Genomic DNA, 25,092 nt, shown 5'->3' with positions numbered 1-25,092 from the left:
CTGGTCAAGGCACATATGAGAAAGCAGTCAATGAACAACTAAGGTGCTGCAACTATGAGTTGATGCTTATCTCTCTCCATTCCTGTCTGTGTGTCTCTGTCTCTCTCTTGCTTAAAAACAAAAAATTCTGGTATAGATTCTAATCAAACAAGAATTAATTTTTTTGGCCATTTTGAAATTTTTATAAAAATGAGCACATTGGACCCTGGCTCGTTAGCTCAGTTGGTTAAGAGCATTGCCTTGGTTGCGTGTTTGATCCCCAGTCAGGGTGCACACGGGAAGCAGCCAGTGAGTGCAGTGGAACAACAAATGAATGCTTCCCTTCCTCTTCTTCTCTCTCTCCCTTCCTCTCGCTGTCTCTCTGAAACAATAAATCAAAAGAAACTAAGCCCTGTCTGGATAGCTCAATCGGTTGGAGCATTGCCCACTAAAAGCTATTTCCTACTTTGTAATCCACAAGTATACAATAAATTCTAAATGTATTTAATGTCATGTATAAACATCAAAGGTATGAGAAAATAAAGATTTTATTTAATAATAAGTGTTATGTTTAGCTGTAGAAAAAGTTTTATAGATTCATAAAAATGCAAATGAAACAATTCATCAAATAATTGTTACTTAGATATTCTAACATTTAAAAATAAGAGAGTAAAAAAAAAAAAAGAGAGTAATTAAATGCCCATTCCACAGTATCAATTTTGTGCATTTTATACTTTGATTAAGTTTCTTCAATTTTATACATTTTATTCTCTGATTAAGTTTTCTATCTTTTTATCTTTGCTCCCCTAGAATTCTATCTCGAACAATCCTGGCAACACTGCCTACCAATAAATTATAGGATTAATTCATCCTACCTACTACCGTTCACTGTTCCTTACTTGTTTCTTTCTCCTTATATTCTCATCTGTACCCAAGTAACTAAATATGTATAGAAAGAAAAAAAAATTCAACCTTGATGACCAATTTTAATTTTACTTTAAATATGTGACAGCGAACCCTTTAATGCTGCCTGGGAGCCATTCTGTGCATGTCTAGTTTAATCCACCATCTCAGCTGTCTACAGCACTATTACTTTGCCCTTTAGTCTTGGACTTGGAGTACATTCTCTCCTTCACACTGAGTTGATGACCTAGCATCCTGTATCAGTGAGAAAACTGAAGCATCAGAAAACTCCCAAGACTTTTTCCACCCCGTCTACCCACCCACCAATCCCAGTGCCCATATACTTTCTGCCCAGTTACTAAATAAACTTTTTGTAACCAGTCCCTCCATTTATGAACTAGATCCCATGTGGTTCTCCCTGAATCAAAATGCTGTTGTAGCAATTCTCTTTTCTCTCTGCTATATCATTTAAATTTCTCTCCTGAATTATTCTTAACATATACAAGCTTATTTCGCCCATCTTAAAAAGAAAACTTTGTTCCTTCCAACCCCCATTCTCACTTTTTAACTACAAACATTTCTTTACTCCCCTTTGTAGCAATCCTCATATCTATTTTGCCTATCTCCAACTCTTTCTCTTTTTTGAATCTACTCCTGCCAAGCTTTTACTCCCACAGCTCCACCAAAACAGACTATGCTTTTATGGTCTCTAGTGACTTTCATGTAGCTAAATTCAGTGATTGGTCTCTATCCTATAATCCTAAGCCTAATAATGCCTGACATACTCTCTTCTTCACTTGGTCATTACACTACACACTCTTGGTTTTTCTCCTACTTCTTCTGTGTCTCCTTTGCTAGTTCCTCCTTGTCTCCCCTCTTAGTTGGTGAGCCCTTAGCTTATTATGTGTTCTGCTTCTTTATCCACTGGTCATTCTTGCCTCTTAGCTTTAAATATGTACCACCTGATCCCAAATTTTATCATTAACCCAGAGAGCTGTCCCATTGTGAACTCCTTCATCTTTGCCCACCCCAAACCCACAACTCTTATCTTGTAGTTGCTCAAGCTAAAATCCTTGAAGTCATCCTTGATTCCTACTTTCTATTATGTTGGAACCTCTTATTACCTTTGCCTTAGAACTATATCTAGAATCTTCATTACTTTTATCACCTTTCACCCTGGTTGAAGTAAATATCATCTTTTACATGTATTATTACCTTTATAGTTATTTAACTGGTCTCTCTGATTCCATATTGCTCTTTATTCTCTGGTTAGCACTTAAGAGTAATCCTCTTATGTTATTTAAATCAAATGGTCACTCTTCTTCTCAAAACCCTCAGAATAAAAAGATAAAGTCTTTTTAAAATGCCCTGTCAGGCCTTAGTTGAACAAACCCCCTGATACTCTTGACAGTCATTTTCTACTATTCTGAGCTACACTGGCTGCTGGAACTTTGCAGGTCTACTTGACGATAATATACCTTATGTAAGTATGGTCGCTGTTTTTGCCTGAAATACTTCATACCTTTTAGATGTTTGCTTAAACTTTTATGAGGCTTACACTGATCATCCTGTTTAAAAGTTAAACCTTTTCTCTATCTCCATATACAGACTTCTCTTCAGTCTGCTCTTAGTATTTGTTTTACATTTACATAACCCTCTTTTAAAAACTGCATACGGTCGGCAGGTTTTGCCTCTGTAGATTCAGCTATATCTGGATTGAACATATCTGTAGGGCAGCAATGTTATGTTGTTGCTCACATGTACTGTGTGGTTAGGCCTACCATGGTTGTGTCTGTACTGAGCATGTACAGGACTTGTACTTGTCATTATTTCCTAAAAACTACAGTAAGCTATCTAGAGATGATACAAAGTGTACAGGAGGATGTACATAGGTTATGTGCAAATACTTAGCCATTTTATGTAAGGGATTTAAGCATCCTCAGATTTTGTGATCTGCGGTGAGAGGAGCAGTGAGGGAAGAGTAGTAGTCCCCCATGAATATTGAGGGTCAACGGCAATGTGTTTATTAAAATTATTATCTGTGTGCCTCTCCCCCCTACATACATACACACTTAATATTAGCTTCCTCAGCTTCATGAGGGAAGGTATGTTTTTGTCTAGTTTACTGAAGAGTTTTAAGAGACTAGAACCATGCTCATTTCATAGCAAGTTATCAATAAATTTTTTATTCTGTTCTCATTTTTTTTTATCTTTTCTGTTGATATCACTACTCATTATTCAGAAACGAACTCTCGATATCCCTTTCAGCTTTTCACTTCTTGCTTCCCATTCCTTAAAATTAAATGAGTTAATGTCGTAAATTAACTTAATCCAGTGCCTGACATATGTTAAACCCCGTACACATTAAATAGATTCGTGTCATCATCATCATCATCGCTATCACTTTACCTGAGCTTTGACAGTTGCTGTGTGAGCTCTGTTCCATCCTCTTACGTCATCCCCTCTCACTATTGCAGTATAGGCTTATTAACAGTCTCCCTTTTAAATAAATATCTCTGCCTCTGTCGCCTTTTGCCTTCAGTCTCATCCTCCTTCGTGCCAGTGTACCTCTTCCACAGTTCCCTTAGTTTTCTAATAGACCAGTGAGATTGCCTTACTCCCTCTTCAAACCTTTGGTCTCTTCATTTGTCTTCATGGGAAATTTTAAACATTCAGCTCCTCCTATCTTAATTTTCCAGGCTCATCACTCTTAACGGTTTTCTACTCACATGTCTCTTTCTCTTTCATATATTTACATTTGCACATATGATATTTCTCTAGTCTGGATTACCTGTTCCTAAATCCTTAAATTCTCATTTTAAAAATCTTAACTCTCAACCCTCAATTAAAAAACACCAGTGGGGTTAGTGCCTTTTTCTTTTCCACAATGAGTTATTCTACAACTTGACTCCTTCAAAGCCTCTACCCTCTTCCACATATATTCCCAGTTCCCTAATAAGTTAAATGAGGCCCCTGCATGTACCTTGTGAAAAATTTAGGGTGTAGACTGAATTTCTTACTTATTTTCCTGTGCCTCCAGACTTATTTGAATCTTCACGGTTTAGTTATTCTGTTTTTATCTGTTCTCTTTGGGATCATGTATAAGTTATTACCACCTCCTCATACGCTTTTATATTGAGTGTCTGCTATTACATTAACTACTGCCCTCTGCCTACATCTTAACCTAATATCCTAATGAAACTTTAACTCAAACTTAGTATTTTATTTCCATCTCCAAATTTTTTAAGAGAGTAATCTTATTGACCCTACTTTTTATACTTTTATTCCTCAATCCAGTATCATTTGCCTACTCCCCACTATTCCAGTGAACCATGACAGAGATCACCAACAGCATCTTTACTGCCAAATCCTGTTACCTCTTTTCAGTTCTTACTGATACTTTGTGATGCTTACCAATGTTGATTTGCCTTCCTTCATAAAACTCTTTTCCCATTGAAGCCACTTTTTCCTGATTGTATTCTGGTGCCCAATATGGCTTCCCTAAAGTCTCATTTACTCTTTTTTCTTTTCTTTTTTTCAAGTATTAATTAGGTACTCCCCCCTCCCCCCCTTATGCACACACATAAATATACACATATGTAGAGTTATAACTTTTTCCTTTTGGTAATCTCATTAAATTCATTAGATTCAACTACCTGCAAATTTATGATGCCTCCTGAGTCTGTATCTATCTTGTCTAATTCTCAGTTTTAGAGAGTTCCATGCCTTGTAGGTCTTTGCAGCCATAGTCTGAGATCTCTCTCCCAAAATGTCTCACTAAGACTTCTGAATTTGTTTCCCATTTTTTAGTGAGTCCAAAGGTTAGTAAGATCAATAAGATTATCAAAATACTAGTCCTAGAACTTTAATATTTAGAAAGAAAAAAAGTTTGATAACTTGAGTTTGTGTTGGCAAAGGGCTGGCTTCCACTGAACTCCATAAAGCCTAGACATGAGCATACCTAAGATAGCCACACCCACACACTAATACCTACTGTAGCTCGTCATATCCCCTCACCCCAGTCTAAGCCATGTGGGCTTAGATTAGAACCTGCTTACTGATTTAAACTTTACTATTTTTTATTAAATTATTTTTTAACTTTTCTACTTTTAAAAAATGTCTCCCTCTCCCTTGGTTACTAATCACAGTTACCTCCTGCCACTGTACAAATTTTAAAATCCAGCCAAATCAAAAAAATCCATCCTAGCTGAGTCAAGAGTCTTGAATTTCATTTGTTATTTTGATTCCCCAAAAGCTATTCCCTGTACTTTTCTCAAGGCTTTTATGTTCGTACAGACATAATATAGATTAAAATGTTTTATTATTCCTAATTCTGAATTGGACACACTTTATATCTATAGCCTCAGTTGCTTTAAAAATATATTTGATAAACCCTTTACCTCCACTTCCACTGTTTCTCTCTCACCCCTTTATTCCATCAAAATCAGCAAGAGAAGACAACCACATCCTCCCTCACTGCAGCTCATGCAGAGAAAGCACTTCTGAGGACCAACAGGGTGCCCCACTAAAGCAAGTAGCTACGTTACATGTGCTCAGTTCCTACTTTTAAATATCTCTAATCATATATACATGGCCAGTAGTTGCCGCTGTTTGGCCATTCATATGCAGGTTCCCATTGGATTCAGGCAGACAGTAAAGAAACAGTGGGGCCAAAAAATGGTCAGCCATTCCTTTATTCAAGTCTCTTACCGGCCGACAAGCAAACACACAGGGAAAACACTTCCCTTTATTCATTCAGAGCTCACAAAGCTGTTGACACATTCTCCGGTTCCACACCCAGGAGAATCTTTTTCCATTCCTCCTAGAATCAAAGGCCCCACCAGTCTCAAAGTCCCTCACTCCTGGTTCCCCGTCTACCAACATGGCTTCTTACTCTGCTAGCCAGCTTCTTTCTCTTTCCCTGCCACCTTGGCTTCTCTCCTCTTTCTCCTTCTCCTTCTCTTTTAAAACTTTCCTTTGGGGTGGGCTCTCCTCTGGCAATATTAGCATAACAATGGCCCTTCTCAAGCAGGAAGGTAATTTGCAATTTCACAGATCACATACCTGGCTCTGCCCAGCCCATTTTGTAACAATAAAAGTGAGCAACCTCAAAAATGATATTTTTCAAATTCAATTGCCCAACAATATTTTACTCCTCCTTTGCCATGAACTAGGGAGTAAAGGTCACCAATTACTACTTTTTTCCTAGTCTTTACAAGTTAAAAGCTTCTCCCTCCTTTTTAAGACTGGAAACTGGTGTACTTAGAAATTTCTAGTGGGTGCTATTAAGACGATTTCTAGAATTTCAACTTAATCTGTATCCTTTCCTGAAGTCTATCTGCCTGAGAAAGTATCATTTTTTTTTTTTTACAGAATCGCCTGTTTCCCTTTTCAGGAACAAAAGACTTATCTCTACTCCCAAGAGAATATAATTATAGTGTATTGCCCTAGCAGGGGTCGTCAGACTTTTTATAAAAACCACCCACTTTTGCAGTGCTGGTCAACCTGGTCACTAGTGGGCGGTCCAGCTTTCATGGTGGACCAATCGCAGCGCTGTTTGGTTGCACGGTAGGGACCAGGTTGACCAGCACTGCAAAAGTGGGCGGTTTTTAGAAAAAGTTTGAAGACCCCTGCTAGAGCCATGATGGAGAACCTTTTTATAAAAACCGCCCACTTTTGCAGTGCTGGTCAACCTGGTCCCTCCCACCCACCCACTAGTGGGCGGTCCAGCTTTCATGGTGGGTGGTATTGGAGCAACCAAACGGCGCCACGATTGGCCCACCATGAAAGCTGGAATGCCCAATAGTGGGCGGGAGGGACCAGATTGACCAGCACTGCAGAAGTGGGCAGTTTTTATAAAAAGATTCGCCATCACAGCCCCAGAGTGAAAACTTTAAAGGTTTACAGAACCTTTCAGATACCTAACAGGGTAAGTTGAAAAGGCAGGAGGAGTCCTTAACAAAAGTGAAAGACTTAAAAAATGAAGTCAGAAATTTTATGAAAAATAAGTTAATTTGGCTTATGCGCTTGTCTTTGAGCTCTGGTTTCATTATTTAGGATATTGTGACCTTTTCCATACACTGAATATCATTGTTTTGACATGATATTTAAAATACATGTAAAATATACAGAACACTAGATTATGAGCAGGGGATACATAGTTTGAAAGCATTTATAAGGGAACATAAAAACAAAACAGTTTGAACAATTTTCCACTCTATGAACCAAAGAGGAAATTTAATAGTTAAATGGTTTAAGAGATATTGGACTTTTACACTTATTCTTAAATTTTTTAATATAATATGTTGTACTCATTTTGACAAATCGAAACAATGTACAGTTATGTAAAGTAAAATTGAAAGTCACCCTTTCAGCCCCCTCTCTCCAGTCCCATTCTCTAGAGGTAGTCCTAGTAAGCCTTTGATGAGGGATCCTTAGTTCTTTTTTCCAGTACAGGACTGCTATAAAAAGACTTACATAAGGGTGACTTGCCTCTGTAAGTGAGAGATTTGGTCTGCAGTGTGCTCTTCATCCTACCAAATGTAAATTGGGAGCATTTCCTCCCAAGTTTACAATTAAAATACTTTTTATGTCTGCCTAGTATTCTGTGAATATGTATTATTAATTTGTTCCCACCGTTGGATGAATTTACTCTCTTTTTTGTTAGTTGCCATTATAATTAATTTTACAGTGGAAATTATTGAGTCAGTATTTTTTCACTAGAGATAGTCATTTTATAAAGAATAAATTCTTAGGATAAACAACTTGTAATTTTCATAACAGGCTTTCAAATTTCTAAAATGTAAATATACCCATACCAACATAGGAAACAACTTATTTTCAAAACTTATGCTGATATGAGACATTTTTATTTTTGACAAATTAATGACTGAAACATGGCACCTTGTTATTTTAATTTAGATTTGTTTAATGATTATGAAGCTACATATCTCTTTATCATTTATCCATTTTAAAATTAAATTTTTGGCTGCATGATTTGGGTAGGAGGATTGCCCTGTGTATGCCGCCGGCTTTTTATAATAAAACTCCTCAAAATTCATATTGGACTTGGTGTCTCTACATGAACCCGCATAAATGAGGAATTTTCATCAGAACACTGTTTGCACATCCAAGCCAGCTTTAAAGACCACAGCAGAGAGAGCAGCAAAAGAAAATATGGATGTTGGTGGATGTGTCCCCGGGCCATCTTCCCCAAATCCAATTCATGCCTGGCCTGTGGTGGCGCCGTGGATGGAGCATTAGCCTGGAACACTGCAGTTGCCAGTTCTAAATCCTGAGCTTGCCCAGTCAAGGCACATATGAGAAGCAACTACTATAAACTGATGCTTCCTACTCCTACCCTCCCCCCCCTCTCCCCCTCTCCTCTCTAAAGTCAATAAATAAAGTCTTAAAAAATTAAATTTTTAGCATTAATTTGATCTTGACCCTTTAAAAATTATTTTCTCTTTATAGTGATTTGAATATGGTCTTGATCAAACAATGAATTGAGCAATATGACTTTGAATTTTATGGTATCCCAGTTTCTGTATAGTAAAATGACATTATATGCCACTGTTTTCCCATGGTGGATTCCAGTGTTACTCTGTTTTTATTGATTCTTTAACAGTTAAGAGAAGAAAGCCGGAGGCTAGCTTTGGCTGCCAAAAGAGAAAAGAGAAAGGAGAAGAGAAGAAAGAAAAAGGAAGAACAAAGAAGAAAACTAGAAGAAATTGAAGCCAAAAATAAAGAGAACTTTGAACTCCAAGCTGCTCAAGAAAAAGAAAAACATAAAGTTGAAGGTATTTTCTCTAAAAACCATCTCATTTGTTTGATAAAATACATTGTTTTGAAAGTTATAGTTTTTAAATATCAGTAACTTAGGTAAAAATATATTTCTAAGTTAAGGCCTCAAAGTATTAAATGCTATTTTCTTTTATAGACACCTCCCTAGCTTTTTATTATGAAGAATTTCAAACCTACAAATTGAAAAAATGATAAAACAAACACCTTTTTAAATGGGTTCTAGTTAAAAGATTATTTGAGGTGAGATATTGTGAGGAGAAACCATTGCTACTAAACCACCAAATATGTATGCAATGTTGTGTATGTGTGTGTGTGAATTCCTCCCTCCTCCAGCCTTTTATTTTGAAAAAAAATTTGAAGAAATGTTTAATCATTAGTATGATGAACACATAAATGTCACCTAAATTCTTATAACATTTGACACATCTTTTTTTTTATATTTTTTCTCTCTCTTTTATGGAATAGTTTGCGTATAAGCTGTACTTATTATGCAAAATCACCCATACATACTTCAGTATGTATTGCCCAGGAAAACAGCATTATTTTACATAACCCTAATAACATTATTACACCTGAGAAATTTAATTACGTAAAGTATGCAGTACACAATATATATTCATATTTCCAAGATTTCCCCCAATATAATTCCTTATGATTGCCCAGTATGCATTATTGAGGACTTAGGGACAGAGAATAAATAGATCAATCATATCCATCTCATTACTGGTGAATGATGGAATGACTGATGACTTTATGTCTGATAATAGCAAAGTAACTCCTTTTATTTTTCTTGAAGTGCTTACAGCTAAATATATTCTAAGAATTCTTAGAATTTGCTAAATCATTATTGCTGGTTTTACAGAGGAGCCTGAAGTCTTGACAGAGCCTCCAAGTGCCACAACTACCACCACCATCGGTATATCTGCAACCTGGACAACTTTGGCAGGTTCCCATGGTAAAAGAAATAATACCATAACTACAACCAGTTCAAAGAGGAAAAACAGGAAAAATAAGATAACTCCAGAAAATGTTCAAATTATATTTGATGATCCACTACCAATCTCATACACTCAGCCAGAGAAGGTGAACGGAGGAGAGTCGAAAAGCAGCAGTACCAGCGAGAGTGGGGACAGTGATAACATGAGGATCTCCAGCTGCAGTGATGAAAGTAGTAACAGCAACAGCAGCCGAAAGAGTGACAATCATTCACCTGCTGTGGTCACCACCACTGTGACCAACAAGAAACAGCCATCAGTTCTGGTTACATTTCCAAAGGAAGAGAGAAAATCTGTTTCTGGCAAGGCTTCAGTAAAGTTAGTTCCAATTTTTAATTTTGTTATTTATAGCAGTGGTCCCCAACCTTTTTTGGGCCACGGACCGGTTTAATGTCAGAAAATATTTTCACAGACCGGCCTTTAGGGTGGGATGGATAAATGTATCACGTAACCGAGACAAGTGTCAAGAGTGAGTCTTAGACGGATGTAACAGAGGGAATCTGGTCATTTTTTTTAAATAAAACACCGTTCAGACTTAAATATAAATAAAACGGAAATAATTAAGTTATTTATTCTTTCTCTGTGGACTGGTACCAAATGGCCAATGGACCGGTACTGGTCCATGGCCTGGGGGTTGGGGACCACTGATTTACAGTTATGAGGAAAAGCTTTGTTGCTGAATTTTTTGATAAAACAATCAAAGAACTGACAAAATAAGGGTTTGCCTTTGTGTTAACAAGGGCACAATTTTATTTGATTTGAAAAATAAGCTACTTTTTAAATTTTGTAATAATTAGAGATAAAATTATTTTTACTATGTAATTTATTTATTTTGGTTGTTAAAGTTAGCCAAGAAAGTATTGATTATGGTTTCTCAGGGATTATTATTCTGATTCAACTCTGTTAAATGTGACCTCTATATACTGTCTTTTTAAATATTGGCTCTTTATATTGTGCTAAGTTTTAAAAAGTGAAAAATAAGTTCATTTGCTCATATTTCTACAAATAAAAGAATAAAGTGATATAATTGTCTTTCCCACTTATAAATTCTGCATCTGTTCTGTATTTAATGTACTTTTCCTCCCTCTGTTACAGATTGTCAGAGACTGTCAGTGAAGTGACCAGTAATTCTCTGTCCACTTGCACAAAATCGGGTCCGTCTCCCCTTTCTTCTCCAAACGGGAAGTTAACAGTAGCAAGTCCTAAGCGTGGACAAAAGAGGGAAGAAGGATGGAAAGAAGTTGTAAGAAGGTCAGTGGTTTTTACTTGATTTTTTTTTCATTCTTTTAATGTACTCTATTTTCTAGTGAAATGTGGTTTATTATCTTATAATTAAATTCCTCCAAATTCCAAAGGTTGCAAACTGGTGACCCAAGGCTGATTTTAGCTAATGGAGCCAACTTACATTATGTATTAGATGGAAAAAAAAAAAAAAAAAAAAAAAAATATATATATATATATATATATATATATATATATAGATACTCTTAAAATTGGGAGCTTTTACATAAAAAAGATGATGGCATGTGCTTTATTCCCATAGGTACTGGTATTTGGTAGAGAACTAATGTAAATTCTTTAAAGTAATAGTTTTTGTTCAAATTTGTAATCAGAGCCCCTGTATTATCTACTACATGCTTGTAAGTATTTGAAGAATGAGTAAATATTGGATTTTTTTTTTTTTTTTTTTTTTTTTTTTTGAAGCTGGAAACGGGGAGAGACAGTCAGACAGACTCCCGCATGCGCCCGACCGGGATCCACCCAGCACGCCCACCAGGGGTGACGTTCTGCCCACCAGGGGGCGATGCTCTGCCCTCCGGGGCGTCGCTCTGCCGCGACCAGAGCCTCTCTAGCGCCTGGGGCAGAGGCCAAGGAGCCATCCCCAGCGACCGGGCCATCTTTGCTCCAATGGAGCCTTGGCTGCGGGAGGGGAAGAGAGAGACAGAGAGGAAGGAGGGGGGCGGGGTGTGGAGAAGCAAATGGGCGCTTCTCCTATGTGCCCTGGCCTGGAATCGAACCCGGGTCCCCCGCAGGCCAACGCTCTACCGCTGAGCCAACCGGCCAGGGCCTCTAAATATTGGATTTTAAACTATTCTTGTCTTTAAATTATAGGATACTTTTATTTCAAGGATTTTAGGACTAAAATAGTATTTTATTATATTTTGCTTGGTTTTTTTTTTTAACTAATATGTGTTAAAAAGAAAGACAGTATTCCAGAAACTAAAAGATGATAAGATACTACAAACCCAGAAAATCCATTATAAATCATTTTTCTCCATTATAACTTATTGTAAAGAACTCCCCAGAAATTCCATCAAAAAAGTAAACTTTTGATTGTTTGAAACAAGAGCTGTCTTTGTTTCTACTTCTATCTTTGTCTCACACATACACACTTATTCACATATGCAATTGAATTAATTGAAATTATAACATCAGAGTACTCTCTACAAAAGGTAGATCAGTTTTTCTACATGCACTTTGTATTGTAATACACAGACATTCCTAACTGATTTAAAAATAATGATCACTGGTTCATTATTATTCCCTTTAGGGAAGAAGGAATTGTCAAGTAATTTAGTCATGTTTATAAAAGGGAAGAAATCAAACCTTTTAAAAATATAACATTTAATTTAATAATTATTTTAAATAATTTACTTCATTAAAGCATAATTGGCTCATTCTCTTTGAGAGTTATACTATATTTCTTTTAGATGTATTCTTTAATTTAAACTTGACAGAAATTTGTATCTGCCTTTCCTGAATCTGAATGTTTAAAAATTGTAATATAATTTTGCAAATGTTAGATGCGTTTTGCCTTTTTGAAATTTCAGTGGACTTCTCTGTTTTTTTACACTACTGATCATCCTTTTAGTGAGTTTCCATATCTGGATAATTTTAATGCCCCCAAAAGAATGCAGGGAAACAACAAATGTTTAATACCATCCTCCTAGTTATATTTTAGAGAATAAAAAGAATGTGAATCAGTTATGTGCGCCCAAGAAGCCATTCATGCCTCTCTTATTTGCTATTCTGTTTGTATTAACACAGTGCATGTCTACATAGAATATACTTGACAAGTATTTATGAAGGATGAAAGTCAGAAAAGCCAACGGTCTTTGGTAATGAGATGTGAAGTTATAGCAAAGCTTTCCTTCTCTCTCCCTCTCTACTCTTTTCTCCCTGTCTTTTCCTGTCCTTCTCCTCTATCCTTCCCCTCTTCCTCACCCTCTGCCTTTCCTCTTCCCTCTTCCTTCTTCCCCTCCTCCTCCCTCTCTCTGTCCTTTCTTTCTTTTTTCTGTCATTCCTAGTTGCCTTTTATCACCTAGAGTGAGAATAGATAGAAGAATCTTATTCACCAGTAATCTGTATTTTCAGTAACATATTTTAGTAACACTCTCTTATTTTAATTACAACCAGTGAAACTAATGATTTATCTTAATTTATCTTTGTAACTTTTAAACAGGTCGAAGAAAGTGTCTGTTCCATCAACTGTGATTTCCAGAGTGATTGGAAGAGGAGGCTGTAATATTAATGCTATTCGGGAGTTCACGGGTGCACACATAGATATTGATAAGCAGAAAGACAAGACAGGAGACCGGATAATAACTATAAGGCAAAACTTTGTCTCTTACATTGCTTTTCCTTTATGTGTTATTGCACTATAGCTTAATATAAGCATTTGCGTTTTCAATGGAACTTCGTATTTTATAGCATACTTTTTTAAAATGAGAATTTGAGAAGATAACCTTTTTAATTTCTTTGCTGATTTGTGCTCTTGTAAAGTATTTCAAAGAACGTTAAAGGATTTTTGTGTGTGGCAAAGGTTTAGATAATCCTTTACTTACGTTCACATGATATTCTTAAAAAATTTATTGAGACTTTCTAAGAAGAAATGGGTCTCTTAATATATTTTAAGCAGTAGGTTTCCATCTTTCTTTTAGCATTTGAGCTTTGTTATTGTGAGATTGTGTCCTTAGAATATGAGGTCAGTAATAGATGTAAACCTGAAGTGGGTATTTGTCTTGAATTGAATGTCTGTGTCTGAATACCTTTAAAATATAGATGATACTCTAAGAAATTATAAGTTTGGTTGGGAGGGACAAGTGCTTCTTCATAGTAGTAGGAGAGCTGATAGTTATATAGCTTATCACCTCAAGAGGAATGAGGCTCCATTTTGTATTTATTTTCCTCTCCTATTTTGTATTTTCTCTCCTGGGATAGGTGGGTAGTTACAACCTACCTTGACTAAAGAGAAGAAGAAAGCAGATACCCTTTATAAGTAATTTCCCCTGTAGGGTTTTAATAGATTTTCCTCACAATTAAGTATTTTTCTAAAGATCTAACACTAGGTTTGACCTTATGGCCTTTGTTGGCATTATCCTGATTCCTCTCATTTTGAGACATTATTCGAAAGGAATTATAATATTCTACCAATAGAGAAACCACTACTGAATTTGTCACAGATAGGGTCTTCCTAGTACCAGAATTTAAAATAAAATTTTATTTTCTTACTCAGTTATATTATTTTCCTTGTGTACTTGTACTTGTATTGCTTTTGTTATTGATCAACCATTTAACTTGACAGTAACTTAAATAGGCTTTTGAGTGCAGTGGTTTTTCTAACTGTAATTAATTTATAGTAGGAAAATTAATTATTCCTTAGTCTTAAGGAAAACAGTAAAATGAATTTCTGGAAAATAAATCATTATTCTTTTGAAAAATTTAATGACATGTGAAGACAGTTTATGGGTTTTTTTGCAGAATACTTCAAGAGTAGTCAGAGAATTGCTGTTTAATCTTAATCTTGGTTATTGTTCTCTGTATATCTGTATATACAGACTTGCAGATGAATTTAGGCTTTACATATTAAAAAAAGTAGACCTAATCTTTTACATCAATTTACAGGGGTGGCACTGAATCAACAAGACAAGCAACTCAGTTGATCAATGCTCTGATCAAGGATCCAGACAAAGAAATTGACGAACTTATTCCAAAGAATCGTTTGAAAAGCTCCTCAGCAAATTCCAAAATAGGGTCCTCAGCACCTGCCACCACTGCTGCTAACAGTTCTTTAATGGGAATTAAAATGACGACTGTAGCTTTGTCATCAACATCTCAAACTGCCACAGCACTCACTGTGCCTGCAATTTCTTCTGCATCTACTCACAAAACCATTAAGAACCCAGTGAATAATGTGAGGCCTGGTTTTCCAGTTTCTCTTCCATTAGCATATCCTCCTCCCCAGTTTGCACATGCTTTGCTTGCTGCTCAGACTTTCCAGCAGATCCGTCCACCAAGGTTGCCCATGACCCACTTTGGAGGTACTTTTCCACCAGCTCAATCCACTTGGGGTCCTTTTCCTGTCAGGCCTTTGAGCCCTGCCAGAGCTACTAACTCGCCTAAGCCTCACATGGTGCCTCGCCATAGCAATCAGAATAGCAGTGGTTCTCAGGTGAATTCAGCAGGTTCTTTAACTTCAAGTCCAACAACTACAACCAGTTCATCAGCTTCAACGGTGCCTGGTACATCTACAAATGGCAGTCCAAGTTCACCTTCCGTCAGAAGGCAGCTTTTTGTCACGGTTGTAAAGACATCCAATGCCACCACCACAACAGTCACAACCACAGCAAGCAACAACAGCACTGCACCCACAAATGCCACATATCCTATGCCTACTGCCAAAGAACACTACCCAGTCTCATCCCCATCTTCCCCATCACCACCAGCCCAGCCAGGAGGGGTTTCTAGAAACAGTCCTTTGGATTGTGGAACAGCATCTCCAAATAAAGGGGCATCCTCCTCTGAACAGGACGCAGGGAGTCCGCCAGCAGTAGAAACCGCTAATAGTAGACCTTCAAACAGCAGCAGTGCTTCTGGGAATTCATCAGTTCATGCTGCTCAGCAGCAACCTCCAGGATCTGTTTCTCAGGAGCCAAGACCACCTCTTCAGCAGTCTCAGGTTCCTCCCCCGGAAGTTAGAATGACTGTTCCTCCTTTAGCAACAACAAGTTCTGCTCCAGTGGCGGTGCCTTCTACTGCCCCAGTGACTTACCCTATGCCTCAGACGCAAATGGGATGCTCCCAGCCTGCTCCTAAAATGGAACCCCCTGCTATTAGACCACCCTCTCATGGCACAACTGCCCCTCACAAGAATCCAGCTCCAGTGCAGAATTCATCTGTTGCAGTCCTCAGTGTCAATCACATTAAAAGACCTCATAGTGTTCCCTCTTCTGTTCAGCTACCTTCGACCTTAAGTACACAAAGTGCTTGTCAAAATTCAGTACATCCAGCAAATAAGCCTATTGCTCCCAATTTCAGTGCGCCCTTACCATTTGGGCCCTTCAGCACATTGTTTGAAAATAACCCTACTTCTGCTCATGCCTTCTGGGGAGGATCTGTTGTTTCATCTCAGTCAACACCAGAATCTATGCTATCAGGAAAATCCTCATATTTGCCAAATTCAGATCCTTTACATCAGTCTGATACTTCCAAAGCTCCAGGTTTTAGACCACCACTACAGAGACCCGCTCCAAGTCCCTCAGGTAAGTTTGTATTTTCTGACATTTCTGTAGCTGGTCATTTACACAAATAATGTGAAAACTCAAAGTCATTTTCTAGTATTTTTACTTTTACTGGGCCAGATGGACAGAAGTTGCTGTATTAATTTAACTTAAATGCTTTAATCTTCTTAGAAATAACTGGGTTTTATTTTTGGCTTTTTGGATTTTTGTTTTGTTTTTTAGTGAGAGAGACACACAGAAAGGGAGAGAGATGAGAAGCATCAACTCATAGTTGCAGCTCTTTAATTGTTCATTGGTTGCTTCTCATATTTTCCTTGACTGGGGGCTACAGCCAAGCCAGTGACCCCTTGCTCAAGCCAGCGACCTTAGCCTTCAAGCTAACGACCTTTTGGCTCAAGTCAGCAACCCTGGGCTTTTGAATCTCAGTCCTCAGTATCCCAGGTTGATGCTCTCTCCACTGTGCCACGACCGGGTTAGACTGGTGCATTTTATTTTGAATTTCCCATAAATAAATATTTAGTTAAGTTTTTCTCTCAAAAGTCTAACATATTTGAATAAGGTAATGCCATCAAAAGTTTGCTTTTATTTCAAATAAAATATAATTAACAAAAGAATTTTAAAATTTGAATTTGGTTTTTTTTAAATAATGGAAAAACATTTTTTCATTTGTGCTATTTAAATTAAATAAAATTGAAGATTTCTTTTAGTCAAGCTGCCATATTTCTTACTGTAATATTTTTTCCAGTTTCAGTGAGGTATAATTGACATGCATCACTGTATAAGTTTAAGGTATATGGTATGATGGTTTGACTTACATATATTGTGAATTGATTACTACAGTAAGTTTAGTTAGCATGCATCATTTCATATGGTACAATAAAAAGAAAAACCAAAAAAATTATTTTTTTTTATGATGAGAACTCAGGATTTACTCTTTCTTAACTTTTACATATATTGTACACCAGTGTTAACTATAGTCATCATGTTGTATATTACAACCTTAATTCTTATTTATTCTGTACTTTGACCGCCTTTCACCATTTCCCCTTCCCTACAACTTCTAAAATTTGATCTCTTTTTCTAGAGTTTGTGTGTTTGTCAATTCCATACATAAGACTCACAAAATTTGTTATTCTGTGTCTGATTTATTTCACTTAGCACATTGCCCTCAAGGTCCACCCATGTTGTCAGAAATAACAGGAATTTTTTTTTATGGCTGAATAATATTCTACTATATATATATACACACACACACAATTTCTTTATCCATTTATCTGCCAAATGGACACTTAGGTTGTTTCCATATCCTGGCTGTTGTAAATAATGCTACTATGAACATGGGAGTGCACATAATGTTTTTTCTGTTTCCTTTGAATATATTCCCATAAATGGAATTACTGGATTTGTAGGGCAGTTCTGTTTTCAATTTTCTTAGTATCCTCTATATTTTGTTCCATAGTGGCTGTTAGCTGGCCATATTTCAGGTGCTGAACTAGCATATATCTCTAGTGCCAATACCATATTGGGCAGTACCAATATCAAACACATATATTATCATAGAAAGTTCTTTTAGTGCTGATGTTTATATAAATATACATTTATATATATGCACTAGAAAGCCTGGCGGTCATACGAAATGACCGCTGTTCTAGATATTATAAATTGTAATTAAAATGATTTGTGCAAAGGTGTCTGCTAATTCAAACTGAATTACCCAGGGCAGGCGGCAAGGACGCTCCTTTGCTTAGTGCCCCACGGGGTTTCCCCCTTCTACTTGCTTAATTGCTTAAAGTAGAGTGCAATGAAGGAAACCACTGGCGGTACATTTCTTAAGAGCCCCCGCTAGCTCAATAAATAAAGGTGATTTAAATAATAAAATGTTAATTCACATGTCAAAGATCTCTTTGTACACAACATTTCTTGTGTAAATCTCTCCATCATTTTTAAGCTTGCCTTGCAGAGGACCATCAATAATTTTTAATTTTACCTCCGTTCTTTCATGAACTCTTGAACAGGCAATAAAATCCTGGTCCAGGCAAGTCAATTGGTTTGTTTCCCATGGACGCAAAAGCAAACGAACTATTAATGGATTGAATGCTATCCATGTACTGTTTGCTATTTGGATGCTGATTAGTCAATAATTTATTCAAGAGTGGTGGATAATTCTCAATTAGTGGAACTACAATGTTTCCGTACTTGCAACATTGAGAAAATCCTTTCTTGCCATGGTCAAATCGATTAGTTTCTAACTTGAAGTTTAAGGACTGACAGTGTTCACATTTAATATTCATGTCACCAGAGGAATGCTCAAAAATTAAAGTTTCTCTGTTTGAAACTGTTTTAATCCTTTTTGTGTTTCGGTCAGCATTACTCTGTCATTTTTTTGCATTTCTCTCCTGCCTTTGTTCAAGGGACTCATTTTGTCGAGACAGGCTTTTTTGTCTTGCATCTGAGGCAAGCCTTGTTTCTCTATGCTCATCAGTCTCATTTTGCCGAGAAAGACGCATTTGCTCTGCGACCGAAGCAAGCCTTGTCTTTCTCTGCTCAGTGGTTTCTTTTTGTCGAGAAAGCCGTTTTTGTGCAGCTTTAGCTCCTTTTCTCTCCTCCTCAGTGCTGTATTTTCTAGGAGGCATTCTTAAAAGAAATTACATTAAGATGTAGTTTTTATGTAAAACAGATGATTGCCAATGCAAACAAATGTTCACCTTCCCCCTGACACGCTCAATTTGGGTTCAGCCTTAAATTGTTTCAAAAGCAGATGATTGCCAATGCAAACAAATGTTCACCTTCCCCCTGACCCGCTCAATTTGGGTTCAGCCGTGGCAACTTCACCCCATTGGCTAGTACAGTTACGCAAGCAACCAATAAGCTATCGGCGACAAACAGACACTTAAGCCGCATATAATAAAGATATTTATATATATATATATAGAGAGAGAGAGAGAGAGAGGGTATATTTATGAAGGATTATTTTTTTAACTATTCACTTTGAAATATACTTAGATTTATAGAAGAGTTGTATAATTACTGCGGCTTCCCCTAAATAAACATCTTATAGAACTTTGACATATTATTAAAACTAAGAAGATAATATTGTTACAATATAATAAACTATAAACTGCAGGCTTTAATTAGATCTACATGTTTTTAATACGAACATTTCTAGCAATTAAAGATAATCCATACTAGTGACAGACAAACAATGGTCCATGGGTCAAATATAGCCAGTTCTCTGTTTTACATTTGTAACTTACTAAAACTGAGATAACAGCCTGACCTGTGGTGGCGCAGTGGATAAAGCGTCAACCTGGAAATGCTGAGGTCGCCGGTTCGAAACCCTAGGCTTGCCTGGTCAAGGCACATATGGGAGTTGATGCTTCCAGCTCCTCCCCCCCTTCTCTCTCTCTGTCTCTCCCTCTCCTCTCTAAAATGAATATAAAAAATAAAAAATAAAACTGAGATAACATAATTTTTTAAAGAATAATATTAGTGACACAAAAAAACAGGAAATTCCAATTTTAGTGTTCATAAAGTTTTCTTGAAACATAGCCATGACCAGTCATTTAATATTGTTACACCTTCTTTCATGCTCTAATGACAGCCTAAAAGTATTTATTATTTAACCTTTTACAAAAAGGTTGTGAACCTGATTTGTGTTATTAAAAATATGACATTCTGTAATAAAAAACTTTCTAAATTTAGTGGGAATTTGCTATTATTTTTACTTATTTATATAACATGTAACTATAATGTAATGACCATTTACTTCAATAATTTTTCTTGCTGGGGGTTCATTGAAATACCTATGTGTACTTTCTAAAACAAGTTCTCTTATACTAAAACAATAGAATCTATAATTTGATTTTAAAAGATCATATACTGATGTATTTGAATGGTTTTATATTTCATTTTTATAATAGTTGGAATTTAGTGATAGTACTTCACCTTTCTTTCAAAAATATGTGAAAATTTATGTGATGTGTTGAGAAAGACTAAAATTAAGATTTAGAGAAAAGGAAATCTTATTTTGTGGATTAAAATAAGCTCTAACCCTGGCTGGGCAGCTGGGTTGATTAGAGCGTTATCCAGATAAACAAAGGTTGTGGGTTCGATTTCTGGTCAGGGCACATACAGGAACAGGTCAGTGTTTCTGTCTCTTTCTCCCTTCCTCTCTTTAAAATTAATAAATAAAAATATTTTTAAATTAACATTTCTTCCAGCTTTGGGATAAGACACCTGGCTCCTTAGAAAGCCTGATTTTAAAAAAATAATAATAAGGATATAGTAAGCTCTATAAAGGAGGCAATATTTAGGGAGGTTGTACAGTTGATGAAAGCCAAGAGAATTCTCTAGATTCAGGTCAAAACAGGCATGTTTGCTTTTATAGCTATTCCACTATTAATAGTGGTATAGACCTAAGAAAATTAACATTAATTTAGTAATAACGCCCAATATGCAGGTACCTTTATCCCAAATACATCCTGTATGCCTATGTGAGGTTTTGTTTTTTTCCTTCTGATCCAGGATCAAATCAAGGTTCATTCATTGCTTTTGGCTATTACATCTCTTTACTCTCACCCAGTTTAAAACATCTTAATATCTTCCTTTGTTTTTCTTGACATTGAATCCTTTGAAGAGTCCAGTTGTCCTAAAAAATGTCCCACATTTCAGATTAATTTGATTCTTCAATCCGTGATACATTCAGGTTACACATTTATGGCAGGAGCATCAGTTAGGTGGTGTTTTGAACTTCACACTGCGTTATATCAGGACACACTCAATGATAGATGATTGTTCCACTGTTAGCTATGCAAAGTATGGCCACTTAGTTAAGATGCTGATCGTCACATCTCTGTTTAGCTACAGCCTTTTCTTTTTATTCTATAGTTTTCTTTTTAAGACTATGAATTTTTAATAGCACTTTTAGATTCACAGTAAAATTGAGAGAACATTGAGAGATTTCCTGTATAGCCCCCCCCCCCCCCCAATCAGGATCTCCCATCATAGCAGTACATTGTTACAATTGATGAATCTACATTAATACATTCTTATCAAAATCCTGAGTTTACATTTGGGTTTACTCTTGGTGATGTATATTTTATGAGTTTGAACAAATGTATAATGATCTGTATTACAATTACAGCATCGTACAAAGCATTTTCAGTGTCTTAAAAATCCTCTGTTTTGCTTATTCATCCCTCCCCCCCTAAGTTTTTAAAGACAAAATTTTTATGCAACTCCTTGGCCATTAAAGCTTTTTAAATTCCAATGTTGATATTAAATCTAAAAGTATTTTATCACTAATAAAATTTCAAATATTAAAATTACATTTTCAATAACTTTTATACTTATATTTATAAAATAAAGGGGGAAATGATGAGTCAGTGAACAAAGAAGTAAGCAAGGAGACATTTTTTTAACCTAAAATTTTTTGGATATATTAAGGTCTCTTGAAATTTTAGGTTTTTAAATTGTTTTACCTGGGGTGGGGTAACCGCTATAAATTATGATTATCTTCTACATTATAGGTATTGTTAATATGGACACGCCATATGGTTCTGTAACACCTTCTTCTACACATTTGGGAAACTTTGCCTCAAACCTTTCCGGAGGTCAAATGTATGGACCTGGGGCACCCATTGGAGGAGCACCCGCAGCTGCTAACTTTAACAGACAGCATTTTTCCCCACTTAGTTTGTTGACCCCATGTTCATCAGCATCAAATGGTGAGTAATATATACTGTAATTTCATAAGAAGAGTTTGTATATATGTTTCCTTAAAAACAAAAGGATTTAAGTTTTCAGTTAGGACTTTTTAACTTTTAAACCTTGTCATAATTTTAATACTGTAAAGCTGTAATTTGTATTCATGGCAATCTATGAATTTCAGTAGAGCTTCTGGGATTTTAAATTAACTGAAATTAACCTTAGTTATATCAAACTTAGAATATTTTATTAAAGTTTATTTCTTTTTTTTTTTTCATTTTTCTGAAGCTGGAAACAGGGAGAGACAGTCAGACAGACTCCCGCATGCGCCCGACCGGGCTCCACCCGGCACGCCCACCATGGGGCGACGCTCTGCCCACCAGGGGGCGATGCTCTGCCCATCCTGGGCGTCGCCATGTTGCGACCAGAGCCACTCTAGCGCCTGAGGCAGAGGCCACAGAGCCATCCCTAGCGCCCGGGCCATCTTTGCTCCAATGGAGCCTTGGCTGCGGAAGGGGAGAGAGACAGAGAGGAAAGCGCGGCGGAGGGGTGGAGAAGCAAATGGGCGCTTCTCCTGTGTGCCCTGGCCGGGAATCAAACCCGGGTCCTCCGCACGCTAGGCGGACGCTCTACCGCTGAGCCAACCGGCCAGGGCTAAAGTTTATTTCTAAGAGGGATCTACTTTTTGTCTTCCTCTTTTCCAAATGAGAGGAGGAGAGATTGAGACAGACTCCCGCATGCACCCTGAGCAGGATCCATCCAGAACCCCTGTCTTGGGCTGATGCTCTGCCCGTCTTGGTTCATGCTCACAATTGAGCTATTTTTAGTGCTTGAGGTAAAGGCTCCACGGAGCCATGCTCAGCTCCTGGGCCGATGCACTCAAACCAATCAAGCCATGACTATGGAAGGAAAAGAGAGAGAGGGATAGGGGGGTGGTAGAAAAGCAGATGGTCGCTTCTCCTGTGTGCCCTGACCAGGAATCAAACCCAGGACATCCACATGCCGGGCTGATGCTCTACTACTGTGCCAACTGGCCAGGGCTGAGGGACCGTTTTTTCACCCTGCCAAGGGATCATTTTTTGAGGAAAAAAATATTTCCTATACCACCAGTTGCTTTACCTTGACTTTTTGTTTTATTTGAGAATACAGCTGCCTGACCTGTGGTGGTACAGTGGATGGGGCATCAGCCTGGATTGCTGAGGTTGCTAGTCTGAGGCCCTGGGCTGCCTGGCAAGGCACATATGGAAGTTGATGCTTCCTGCTCCTCCCCTCTTCTCTCTAAAATGAATAAATAAAATCTTTAAAAAGAGAGAGAGAGAGTACAGCTGCCAAAGAGAAAGATTTCTAACCATAGAAGTATAAATGTCACCTGCTTTCTGTCCATCTTTAAATCTCATGTCCTATGTTAACAGCACAAGGGATTTCACATGATCAGATGTGTATTTTTAACTGTAATCAGACTTTGGAAGTACCGATTAGATTTTCAACCTTAAGGAACATCAGTCATAAAGAGGGAATTCACTCATATTAAGAAAATTCTGTAGTAAGGTTATTGGATTTTTGTGTTTGTGGTTTTCAACTTTTTTTGTGTGAGGATAAAGACATCGTATTGCTTCCTCTTTGGGAAAGTATAATAAGAACCATTTTTTTTAAATTAAGAATTTCTTTTAAGAGTGTTAGAAACCAGCTAAACTGTGCATATCAAAGTATATTGCCAGCTAAAGCATGAAATTACTTGTGAATTTGCATGTTGTATAGTTTTCTTGTGCTTGTCAAATAATGAGGAACAATAATGTCACAAAGGAAGAATATTAATTATTCTTGCACAGATGACCCTAAGTGTGAAGTGGTTTAAGAAAGAATTTAAAGTGATTGTGATAGAAACATGCCAGAAATAATGTAAGAAGTTTGAAAATAATGTACCAGTTAAAGAAAAAATTAATGTACCCTTCAGTCAGAAGACATATAGGCTTCAGACAGATCTTCACTTCTACCTAGGACGTTTGTTTGGATTTTTTTTTAGTATTATGGGTAAGCAAGCCTAAAACTGTATGAGATATACTGTAGGATTGAGAAAATGAATAAATAAGTACAGTATATTGATGTTGTAATCTAGGGTTCTCACTGAGAGACAAATGTAGAATGGGTTAAGGCAACACAAACCATGTGGAATTGGATTGGAATTAGAGGAGCAATGTGAATTCATGAATTTTTAATTACATTGTATTTGATTGAATCATATAAAATTGACATTTTTCTTCTAGTTCTGTCTACTGAAAGCAGTGAATCTTTAGTAGCAGTGAACATAGCCAGTGTCCAGATCATTCTGTTAAATAATTTTTTCCCCTTAAAGAAGGTAGAACTTGGAGAAATAGCTAGGGCATAATAGGTATTAGAGGAGCCTGCAAAGTCTTAGAGTGTCAGAGAGTAACTAAGTGCTCAGAATGATGGGAACATGTCAGAAGGACACAGGAGACACCTTGAAGGGGTCCCCACTGGCCAAATCCAGAACAATTTGACCACCAAAATGAATAATAACAGCTCATTGGGTAAATCAATCCATGAGTCTGTAATGATTACAGTATAAGTAAAATGTTATGTAAGTGCAGGAGAAGGGAACACTCTTCCCTACAGTATAATAACAACTCATAAATGTACAAGGAATTACAGTCTTCATTTGCAACACTTAGAATGATTGCTTCAGTCAAGACCTTACAACTTTTACCTCTAATTCTGAACTTTTAACTAGTATGCATTTTTCTAGCCTAATAGAGATCTAAATATTATTGCTTTTTAATGACCATTTAGTTTGTTTTGTCTGACTTCTAACTCTTTAGGCCATTTGTTCACATGGGTATTATATTGTATTTTTATTTTTTTATAGTATTCTTTAAAATTTTGTTTTCAGTAATTATCTAGATACTGTTCTTAAAAGTTCCATTCTGGATGCTGCTGTTGTAGAACTTACTGCAGAAAGATAACTTATTTTTCACAGTACATTTATCTGGTTATTCGTACTTGAACAGGTCCTGTCACGTTTCTTCAGAATTCCACTCCTCTTCCCCTTCTGTAGGACATTAGGACATGGTATTAGGACCCTGGCAAATCAAGTTGAGATGTGGGGGACAGAGCCTTCTAACTTTAAAAAATAATAATAAAAGAAAGCAATGAACCCTTTTTTGAAG

The 25,092-nt window shown here is 36.8% G+C and overlaps 1 protein-coding gene across 5 annotated transcripts in view; it reads left to right on the top strand.

Moving 5' to 3' along the window:
* The window catches only part of ANKRD17 (ankyrin repeat domain 17), a 183,029-nt gene that overhangs the window by 149,103 nt on the left and 8,834 nt on the right, over nucleotides 1-25,092 (top strand). For all 5 annotated transcript variants that reach the window (XM_066386214.1, XM_066386213.1, XM_066386211.1 and 2 more), the window contains 6 exons: nucleotides 8,510-8,681; nucleotides 9,548-9,998; nucleotides 10,776-10,931; nucleotides 13,144-13,293; nucleotides 14,586-16,222; nucleotides 21,730-21,927. In XM_066386214.1, coding sequence (XP_066242311.1) covers nucleotides 8,510-8,681; nucleotides 9,548-9,998; nucleotides 10,776-10,931; nucleotides 13,144-13,293; nucleotides 14,586-16,222; nucleotides 21,730-21,927 — 2,764 coding nt within the window. The remainder of the gene's footprint in view (nucleotides 1-8,509; nucleotides 8,682-9,547; nucleotides 9,999-10,775; nucleotides 10,932-13,143; nucleotides 13,294-14,585; nucleotides 16,223-21,729; nucleotides 21,928-25,092) is intronic.

This window comes from Saccopteryx leptura, chromosome 5 (genome assembly GCF_036850995.1).
Source record: "Saccopteryx leptura isolate mSacLep1 chromosome 5, mSacLep1_pri_phased_curated, whole genome shotgun sequence".
NCBI classification, from domain to species: Eukaryota; Metazoa; Chordata; class Mammalia; order Chiroptera; family Emballonuridae; genus Saccopteryx; species Saccopteryx leptura.
Note: the sequence above shows the minus strand (reverse complement) of the source record. Positions and strands in the feature narration are given on the sequence as shown.